The 8,371-nt window shown below is 57.1% G+C and overlaps 1 protein-coding gene across 1 annotated transcript; it reads left to right on the top strand.

Moving 5' to 3' along the window:
• The first annotated feature begins 755 nt into the window (after window positions 1–755).
• On the top strand, window positions 756–4,412 carry Foxf1 (forkhead box F1). The gene is made up of 2 exons (XM_005073105.4): window positions 756–1,746; window positions 3,020–4,412. Exons 1-2 carry the CDS (start codon window positions 771–773, stop codon window positions 3,178–3,180), a joined length of 1,137 nt encoding a protein of 378 aa, XP_005073162.1. The 5' UTR covers window positions 756–770; the 3' UTR covers window positions 3,181–4,412.
• The last annotated feature ends 3,959 nt before the right edge of the window (window positions 4,413–8,371 follow it).

The raw sequence follows: 8,371 nt of genomic DNA, 5'->3' as shown, positions 1-8,371 counted from the left end.
GGCGGTCCTACTAGGGAACCTGTGCGGTTCGTGGCGCTGCAAGAACTGAAGCCACTCGCCCGGTCCCGCTTGCAGCGCCGGAGACAAAGCGCCAGCGAAGCGGCCTGCGGTTTCGTTTTCTGCCCGCGCTCGGCCGGGGCAGTGGCTGCAGCACGGCTGGGCGAGTCCGAGGACCGCCGGGCGCCGGCGCAGCGCTTCCCGGGGCGGGGAGTGAGGGGAGGCGGTCCCTCTCGGGAACTTACGCCGTCCTGCCTCGAAGGCTGGGAACCCAGTCGCTTGCTCTGCCCGCGCTGGTCACGACCCTAGGCCTCCGCCACCGCCGCAGCCCAGTGCGCTGGAAAGACCGGGGTCCCAGGCGCGTGTCCAGTCCACTCGTCCGGGCCTAGGAGGCGGAGGCCGGCGCACCGGGTCCAGGTCGGCAAAGGCGGGGCGGGCTGCGCAGCCCGGGTCGGGCGGGGGCCGAGGGGGCGCGCGCCCCTGAGCAGCGGCGGGGGATCCGACGCTGCAGGCTGCGGGGGCGCAAAGGCGTGCAGCCCCGAGGGGGGGCGGTGCCGGGCCCCCTAACGCGCGTGGCCTCCCGCAGGGAGGAGGAGGAGAATCGCGCGCCTGGGGAGGGCGGGCGCGCGGGGGAGGCGCGCTCGGGAGCCGCAGTGACGGCAGAGGTGCAGCCGCCCCGCGCAGCCCCTTCCCCTCCCTCCCCTCCTGCTCCTCCTCCTCCCGGCTCGGCGGCACAGAGCAGCGGCGGCAGCGGCGGCGGCAGCAGCCACCCGATGTCCGCGCCCGACAAGCAGCAGCCGCCGCACGGCGGGGGCACAGGAGGAGGCGGCGGCGCGGGCAGCCAGGCCATGGACCCTGCGGCGGCGGGCCCCACCAAGGCCAAGAAGACCAACGCGGGCGTGCGGCGACCGGAGAAGCCGCCCTATTCGTACATCGCACTCATCGTCATGGCCATCCAGAGCTCGCCCAGCAAGCGCCTGACGCTCAGCGAGATCTACCAGTTCCTGCAGGCGCGCTTCCCCTTCTTCCGCGGCGCCTACCAGGGCTGGAAGAACTCCGTGCGCCACAACCTGTCGCTCAACGAGTGCTTCATCAAGCTGCCCAAGGGCCTCGGGCGGCCCGGCAAGGGCCACTACTGGACCATCGACCCAGCCAGCGAGTTCATGTTCGAGGAGGGCTCGTTCCGCCGGCGGCCGCGCGGCTTCCGAAGGAAATGCCAAGCGCTTAAGCCTGTGTACAGTATGGTGAACGGGCTGGGCTTCAACCATCTCCCCGACACCTACGGCTTCCAGGGCTCCGGAGGCCTCTCGTGCGCGCCCAACAGCCTAGCGCTGGAGGGCGGCTTGGGCATGATGAATGGCCACTTGGCGGGCAACGTGGACGGCATGGCTTTGCCCAGTCACTCGGTGCCACACCTGCCCTCCAACGGCGGCCACTCGTACATGGGCGGCTGCGGTGGTTCTGGGGCCGGAGAATACCCGCACCACGACAGCTCGGTGCCCGCTTCCCCGCTGCTGCCGGCCGGCGCCGGTGGGGTCATGGAGCCGCATGCCGTCTACTCCAGCTCCGCAGCAGCCTGGCCGCCCTCGGCCTCCGCAGCTCTCAATAGCGGGGCCTCCTACATCAAGCAACAGCCTCTGTCCCCTTGTAACCCAGCGGCCAACCCCCTGTCTGGCAGCCTCTCCACACACTCCCTGGACCAGCCATACCTGCACCAAAACAGTCACAACGGGCCAGCAGAACTGCAAGGTGAGTGCAGGGGTCCCCAAACCCAGACCCTTGACAGCCTGTGAACCAGTTCAGCTCCTAGAAGGTAGCCCCAACTCTGAGGAGAGACAGCAGCCCACTAGTGTGCCTTTGGGTACTGCTCTTCTCGCTGTGAGGAGTGAGTGCAGTTTGATGCCCTCCCGGTTTAGGCTGGTTCAGTTTCTGTTCTGGCTTCTCTATGCTGACTGCCCCAAGCCTGACCAGGTAGGCCCCATTCTCACCCCAAAGATTCAGAACCCAGCACTCTTAAGTCCGTTGGGGGCATGTGGGTGCCTTCACATGTAGCAAAGGCTCTCTGTATCTACTCAGGGGCCAGTACAGGCCTACCTTTCTGATAGTCCCTGTGCAAGGAGTCTGTGTTAGGCAAAAGCTGAAGAGGTAGGCCCAAAGCCAGGGGTAGGCCCAAAGCGGCCTGGGCCCAACGCTTGGAGGCTCAGCTAGGCTCTTCAGGAAACCTGGCCTGGTGACTCCAGGGGCATTTTGTGCTGACAGAAGCTGGCCTGTGTGGTGACCTGGCCAAGAGTTGGGGGGTCTGAGTTATAGGCCCCAGTGCTCTTTGTCTTTTGGGATCCAGGCTTCAAGGTCCCTCAGTGCCTAACCCAGGCGCACCCCAGTGAGAAAGAATATAGCCCACAGCTTGCTCCCTCTTACCCCTTCATGGGTAGTTTTCTCCTTCGGGGCCTAGTTCTGGAAGGAGAAATGGGAAGAAGGGTGGCCAGAAATAGGCTGTTAGAGTCCTTGGGAGGCAGAACACTAGGCTGGACATGGTGGGCCATCTCTCCACGGGGTCGCCCCCAGCTTATGCCAAGTTAAAACCCCATTTCCACTCATCCTGGGCACTGCCTGTCCTTCAGGGAGACTGTTCTGGGTTGAAGCTGATTGAGCCTCTGAGCCTCGCTCATAGCTCAGAAAGCTTGTTGACCCAGCGTTAGGCCCCACTTCAGCAGGGTGGAAGTGACAACTTCAGAAATCTCAGTCTCCCAGGCTCTGGGGCTTCAAAAGCCATAGCTGCTTCCTCTGCCTCCCTCTTTCGGCACAGTGTCCAGGCTGGAGAGGCCACAGGCAGTTGGAGCTACCCCCAGCAGGACTTTTAGCCAGTGTTCTATATGGGCCGTGGATGGGCAGGGAGCGCGGCTCCCCTAGTCCGGCGGTGGGGACCGGGAACCCTGCCAGTGGTGGCGGGCCAGGCACAGGGCTTTTGCACCTCAGACACTAATGTTTCGCTCCCCACTCTTGCTGTCACCTCACCCTACAGGAATCCCTCGGTATCACTCACAGTCACCCAGCATGTGTGACAGGAAGGAGTTTGTCTTCTCTTTCAACGCCATGGCGTCTTCCTCTATGCACTCTACTGGTGGAGGATCCTACTACCATCAGCAGGTCACCTACCAAGACATCAAGCCATGTGTGATGTGAAGCCGAGGCCATGGGCCCCCCAGCCCAGCCCGGCCGGCCCAGGGACCAGGAGCCCACTGCCACAAACTGCTTTACTCTGGAGGTATAACCGTCAGCAAGAGAAAAGGGCCCGTCCCCTTCCCTAACGGATTATTTGGAAAGAAAACCCCAACACAGACCTAGCGCTGTGGTCGGCGACTCCACCCCCACTCACTCACTAATTTCTAAAAAACAGTGGCCATCGGGCCAGATCAGACTGCAGCTGTCAGTAAATAAATACTTATTTTCAATCCCACTGAAAACAGCCACGAAGGTGCTGTGTCGGGGGAAGCCAGCTACATGGAAAGAATTCTGCCAAGGTCTCTCCACCCCCCACACACACACCTAGGGACGGTTTTTAGAAGCACGAACATGTGAGACCAGTCATTATCAAATACTTTTATTTTTGATTGAGTATTTATCTTTTAATTTTTAACTTTTTGAAAGAATGTCTTGAAATGCACAGGTCTCCCCACAGCCATCTTTTTTCCCCTCCTGGGGAGGAGGAGAGGACCAGGAAAGGCACCCCTTCTCCCGACCTGGGGTCTCCTCCAGCAGAGCAGTCACAGGTGGATCTTCGTGGGAATGATGCCGATGCCTGGAGCCACTGTTTGTCTTTTAAAAAAGACAACGGGAGCCCAGAAGCTGCCCCAGCCTCCGTCCCCTCCTATCTTCTTCCTCCAGCGTCTTTCACTTTGTTTGGAGTTGTTCAGTGGGTGTTTTTCTGCTTCCCAGTCTCTACTGTAACTCTGAAAGGAACCGAACACAGAAAGCTGCAGGGATACGTGTATGTACAGAGGCTCGATCAAGTGGTGTAGTGCAGGCTCCCTGACACCGTAGACAGGCTCGGCCTGTTATTTATTCTGCTTTCTTTTCCTAATCAAAACACCACGTAGCTCTACCCTCCCAGTATTAATGGTGTGACTTGGTTGGCAATATTTGCCGTGTAGAGTTGTTTTTTTTTTTATTTGATATCCATTGTAAATTTGAAACAAAGACCAATCCGTGTAAAAACAAATTTCCATATGTTTTATATAAATATATATAAAAATGAAGGACTGTCCCCCTTTTTAGTATTTCGGCCGCAGAGGTGCGGCGTATGTGACACATATTTTAAACCTCCTTCTGCACTGTATAAAAGGACAATCTGAGGGTATGCTTTTTGTGTATTTTTCCTACAAAAAGAACAAAAATAAAAATGTATAACATTTGTACATGGCCTCTAAAACTCTTGTCGATAGAAATAAACTCAAATGGCTCCTTTGTAGGGGTAATAGACGGACTCATTGTCTACAAAATTAAACTAAACCTAGGTGAATCTGAACTCCCTCCACCCCGTTAGTCCTGTTTTTCACTCCTCATTTCACACTGGAGTAAAATCTGGGTAGGGGTTAAACACCCCCCTTCTAGGTTTTGAAGATGAGCCTTCTGTCCTTCTAAATGTCATTTCTTGGTTTGAAGAAATAATCAAACATTTAAAGAAAAATGGTAGTCTTTTGTCCCTGGGCAAAAACAAGTGTGTGCATGCACACACAATCTTTACATATATTTACATACATTTTTTTTCTTTCGGCCCTGAACTCAGTGTGTGATTTACTCCAAGCTTGAGCTCTGACCTGCCTTGCATTCTGTTGTAGATAATGAGGCAACTTCAAAGTTTTGTTTGTTTGTTTTATTTTGTCTATTTTTAAAAAGTTGCCTGATGGTCTTCCCCGGTGGAGTCTGTAAAACCCAGCCAGGAAGAGACCTTCCGTCCTTGGGTGCCCAGGGCTACACCCATGTTCCCGCCCCTAACTTATTTCCCTTCTAAATCATAACCCACCCCTCTCCTGGAGACAGCAAACAGCGAAGTTCTGGGCTCCCCTGACCACCATTTCCATCACCAACCGTCCACCTAGGAAAACAAACACAATAAGCCTCATTGTTGGTGTCCCGGTCCTGACCCACCGCAGTGTCTGTGCACCGTGGGGTCGCGCCTCAGAACCTGCTTCTTCTCAGACTTGACATTCTGGACAGGAGGGTAATTTCTCCGGTGCTCTGTTACATCAAAATTATCAATAAACTCGTCCGGGCGATTAATGTCCCAAACTAACAGCTGTCTATAAAACTCAGATAAAGAGGACAGGGTAAGGCCAGAGCTGGGGCGTCTGCAGCATCGGGCAGGGGCTGCTCTAACGGGCCTTTGGCCTGGAGCAGGTTTGAAACCAAGGGGAGGCCGTGTCTTCTGCAGGTAGAGACCTCCACTCGGGGTCCGGAAAGCAGGTCCAGGGGAAAGCCCTTGGGGTACCTAGAATCGGGGCACGTCCCTTCTAGGGATGATTGTGCCCCAATGAGGACAGAGGAAACATGGAGGCGCCCCCCTCCCCGCGCCCCCAGGGCAGTGACTTCTGCGCCCAGGATCCGTGTCCGGCGGCGTTGGAGGACCCCAGCTTCCGGGCATGGGGCCTGGCCTTTGCCTTTTGCCTGATCGGCCGCCCGAGGGTGAGAGGGAAAGTCCGGCTTTCCCCAGAGGAGGGCCGTGCTCCAAGCAAGCTGAGAAGGCCCGTAAGAGTAAGATCGCCTAGCCGTGGCCGGAGGGTTCCCGCCGCCGCTTTGATGGCGCCAGGCTTTCTCCCGAACTCATTTTCGCTCAGGTTCGTGCCCACGAAAGCACACCGGTACACGCAAGTTACAGGCCTAAAGAGACACCAGGGCACAGAATTGTATGTGAGTGCTTACTCATCTTTAGTGCAGACTGAGCCGTGCTGCATTTTATCTCCAAGCATCTTTGCAGACCGGTCCAGAGGCCCTGAGTGTGTGTGACGCCTAAGGCAGAAAGCCCAGAGACGGACAAGCGGCCAGCAAACCGCAGGAAGGTACAAAGCTCGGCCCAGTGGGTGAATCGCATGGCCCCCTCCACAACCTCCTCCTGCGGACCTGGGTGCACAGCCTCCTAGGCCCTGACTCTAGGTCCCAGAGACCTGGTAGGGAGGAACACCAGAGCCAGACCACAGGAGCCCACTGCCCTGAACCCAGGCCCAGACTGACCTCGGCTCCTAGGGGCTGGAGGACAACAGGGTGCGAGCTGTGACTGCAGGTGCCGGGCCTAAGATGTGGGATCTCTTTGAGACTGAAGGGTCCAGGGCAGGGAAGGGTTGGTGCTGCACCAGAGCCTGGCTCCGGCCTGACCCACCAGTGACTGTATTTCTAGGAGGGAGTGAACTACTGACCCAGGGCCCTAGGGCCACCTGGCATTGTGCAAACCAGGCCACCCCTCTTTGCTTTCCTGATCTCTGACACTGTCCCAGTGAGATGGGGCAGTCCTCAGGTGGAACCCAGAAAGGAGAACAGCAGCCTTCAGACCCCTGCTGTTTCTCACTGGAGGGATGGAGGGACAATGACATGTATGCACCAGCCCGCACTTTCCAGGAGCCACCTCTTGGGTGCTTCTTATGAGCACCCAGTTTGTAGGTAGGTTTGGGCCTGAGACTCCCACACAGACTACCAGAATATTCCGACACTTGAGGTGGGGAGAAGGACCACTTCACTTCTGCTGGTGGCTTTGAGTGACCTGTCACAACAGGGTTCTTTTACAGCCTGTTGTTCTCTAGAGGAGGGACAGACAGAGGTCCCCACAACTTGACCGGGGTCCTGGAAAGGGCTGAAATGTGAGCTCCTCTTCAGAGTCCTCGGCCCCAGTCAACCCTGCTGCCTGCTGAGGTGGCTTGGACTGGCCTCTGCTGCCCTCTCCTGCCTGCCCTGACTCCACTGAAACTGCCCCCCCAAGGAAACAGGAGGCATTTGGGAGACTTGCATCCTGGCAGCCCTCTCCACAGGAGACCACCCCCATAACACTGCCCCCCTCTGCTCCAGGTATGGAAGCCAAACTCGGAGAGAACGCACAGGTGCTGGGGTAGGATAGGAGGGCGTGGGATTGGTCCACAGACCCCAGAGCTCACAATCCGACTCTCTGGATAGCCCAGCAGAGAGGGAATGTTGAAGGGGTTCCCAACCCAGCCCAGGCTGGCCCTCACTCTCCACAAAGGTTGCCAGACCCTGCTCAGCTTTCCATTCCCTGGAAGGCTACAGGTTCTCAGTGTCCGGTCCGTCTGGAGACTCCGACTTCCCTCCTGGAGTTACAGAAACTGCCATTCCAATTTTCACCATGACTCCCTGCCTGCTCCCCTTTCTTCCTTCAACCCCTTGGTACAGTGAAAATAAACATCAAGGAAAGTTGACACAAGACCAGAGAAGCTGTGGGCAGCAGTAGGGTGTGGCCGCCTGATTCTGTTTCTCTGGGTAAGGAGACGAAGGGGCACTCTTTTCTTTCCTGCAAGCCCAGGCGGGGCCATTGCCAGTCACTGTAGAGGTGAGTGGATGGGTCAGGACCTTTAGCAGTGAGGTGGTTTTTTTCCCCCTTTTTTTCCCTGCCTGCATTTCTTCACTCCGCCCCCCTTCTTCTCTCCCTCCCTCTCCCCTCCACTCTTTTTCTGTTTTGAGTATTGTACCCAGCGTCTCACTCTTAGGATGCTATTTGCCACAGATCTTTACTCCCGCCCTTGTAATATCTTCTGGTGTGCTGTGGCAGCCCAGTGAGGAATGTAACCCATGTGAAGGGACAGGATGGGTAACGAGCGACCACAGCTGTGCAGCTCACCCACACTGGGTGCCTTCAGGGGCCACACCGAGCAGCCGCGGATGCCTGCCATTAGACTTGTTCACAGCAGACAGGTCTGCATAGCCCTGCTATTGCCATAGGGTCCGTAGTCGCCTGGCTGGCCATAGGGAAGAAGCCCACTTTGCAGAGTGCATGATGGGAAGATGGGGTTAGCAAGGCGGGATTGCACACATGTTCAGAGCGGGACCTGCAGCTGTTTCTTCTGCCAGGAAGACTTATGCGACTCCCCTGAAGGGGTGTCACTGGGCCCGGGCCACCCAAGGGACAGTTGGTGAGGTCATCTGAACAGAGCTGAAAGCTAGCCCTACTGAGCCCAATCATAGTGTCTGCACAGCCCTTTCAGTAGACTGGTTGCCTGACCAGGGCAGACCGCACCTCTGGGACCCAAGCCACATTACTCTAGCATAGTTCTGGTGTTGAGTGTCCTCATGGTGACACGGCAGTGGTCTGGGGGAAGGACCATGTGCTAGGCCTCTCTGAGCATTTTATTAAAAGTAGGGCCCCATGTTCTCTGAC

The sequence above is a fragment of the Mesocricetus auratus genome, unplaced genomic scaffold, assembly GCF_017639785.1.
Source record: "Mesocricetus auratus isolate SY011 unplaced genomic scaffold, BCM_Maur_2.0 Super-Scaffold_6723, whole genome shotgun sequence".
Lineage (NCBI taxonomy): Eukaryota > Metazoa > Chordata > Mammalia > Rodentia > Cricetidae > Mesocricetus > Mesocricetus auratus.
The sequence above is the reverse complement of the archived record's forward strand: the minus strand, read 5'-3'. Positions and strand labels throughout refer to the sequence as shown.